At 38.8% G+C, this 1986-nt stretch overlaps 1 protein-coding gene across 1 annotated transcript in view; it reads left to right on the plus strand.

Annotated features, from left to right (window-relative positions):
- crhbp (corticotropin releasing hormone binding protein) overlaps window positions 1-770 on the plus strand; it is a gene marked incomplete at its 3' end in the record, with an annotated part of 4958 nt that extends 4188 nt beyond the window's left edge. The window contains 1 exon segment of the mRNA XM_014034435.1: window positions 625-770. Coding sequence (XP_013889889.1) covers window positions 625-770 — 146 coding nt within the window.
- Between the last annotated feature and the right edge of the window lie 1216 nt (window positions 771-1986).

Below are 1986 nucleotides of genomic sequence, written 5' to 3' on the forward strand. Positions count from 1 at the left end.
AAATTATTTTTTTAATTGAAGATGCTTTTTGTTTGATTGAATAATAAAAACACAAATTTACCTCCATATAGATGGAGGACAAAATCAGGAACCATAAGCTAAAAGTTATACCCGAAAAAACAGAAGCTTAAAACTAAAACGTTTGCAGTCGCTGATAGCTTCAATGATTGGCACAAAAAGCTAAAAGTTGAAACCAGCAGAATATGAGCTCAAAGTAAAATGTTTAAAGTTAAAACGTGAATAACACTGGTTAAAAGCTAATATTTAAAATTTCTTTTCTGAAGTAGATTTCAAAGAGCACTGTGTTTTTAGGGTTTTGTAAAGATCTTGGTTCATTTCTATGAGGAAAAACATAGTAAATAAAATTCAAGAAAAAAAGTATAAATGTTACAAATATGAAAATCTAAGCTGTAATGACCTGATTCTTTGCTGAAGCAGTTGGAATCCAAAAAAATGTACAAACTAATTTTCTGAACTTTTCTTTAACTGGTACAAATCAAACATGGAAACTATAAAATAAAGACACTAAGCCTTAAAAGAGACAGTTTGTGTTTGAATCTTGGGTGTGTTTTTTAGAGATGAGAGTTTATTTTGCTTTCCTTATTTTCCTTCTGTCCCCTGCAGCCTGCAACGTCCTGTCGCAGTCAGCAGAGGGCAGTTACACCATGGTGAGCCCACAGCAGCACAGGAACTGCAGCTTCTCCATCGTTTATCCTGTCGCCATCGACATCTCAGAGTTCAGCCTGGGCCACCGCAACAACTTCCCCAAGGTGAAACAAATGGCACCAGTGTCTTTAATCAGACCTGAAGGCAGTGTATTGTGCATGTTTTTGGTTTGTAAGGACCCGGAGAAAACCCGTGCAAGCACAGAAAGTTCCCAGGTCCAAACTTGGGATCAAACCCGGGACCTTCTTGTTGTGAGGCATCAGTGCTAACCACTGATCCATCACACTGCCACAACTGTGTTTTCTTAGATCAGTGTTTCCCACACATGGTTCTCAAGGCAGGGGCAGAGCCAGGGGGTGGCCAGGGGTGGCCAGGGCCACCACAGACAAATCTTTGGCCACCCTGTAGTACACACCCCTTCCATAGTGAAACTACCTGTAGGGGTGCAATAACCCTCCTGAACAGTTGGTGGCAGTGTTTAATAGTTTGAAACATGATCAAGCTCAAAGAAGTGACAAAATGTGATTGTTTTCTTTATGTTATCTGACTTATTGTGACAAATGTTTTAGATTTTTTTCATCATAACACAGTGTCATTTTCTGTTCTGAAGGCTGCATGATGCTCTGTCCCTTTTGGTTATGAGTAGACTTATGACTAAATCAGAAAAAGTGAAATGCCCCTCTAAACTCACTGTTGGTGGTTATCAATATTGCACCTGTTCTTTAGGTAAAATTATTAATATTAGTTTTAAACATGCAGCTGAGGGTCATCATTATTTGGCACAATGACATGTGTTACTATTAAAAATAAATCAATAAACAATACAAAATTAAAAAGCACCCCTAAATTCATTGATAAATTGTGTCACATTAATTAACCTTATCTCAGCTGAAGCAGTGAGTTTAAAAACAGGATGATGGAACCAGTTTAATGAATAATTTGTCCCTGAAATAATTATTAAATCAAGTGTTTATTTTTGTAGGTAAGAGTATGTTTAATAACTTGGTAAAGTACTCCAGAATGCAGGAAATGGCATCTATTTCATTCAAAATTTTCTGGGGGAGGAACCCCAGCCCCCCCAACAGCGTCCCCCCACTTTTAAAATGGTTCTGACACCATGTTTATGAGGCAGTCACTGCCTGTATGAGGTCATAAAGAAATGACCAAAACACAAAGATCTGCAGAAAACTTTCAGGTAAAAAATGATGTAATGTTCCTGGCCACCCCTGTGAGAGTAGTGGTCCCAGTCTGACCACCCCTGTGAGAGTAGTGGTCCCAGTCTGACCACCCCTGTGAGAGTAGTGGTCCCAGTCTGACCAC

Source organism: Austrofundulus limnaeus, unplaced genomic scaffold, assembly GCF_001266775.1.
Source record: "Austrofundulus limnaeus strain Quisiro unplaced genomic scaffold, Austrofundulus_limnaeus-1.0 Scaffold2117, whole genome shotgun sequence".
NCBI lineage: Eukaryota > Metazoa > Chordata > Actinopteri > Cyprinodontiformes > Rivulidae > Austrofundulus > Austrofundulus limnaeus.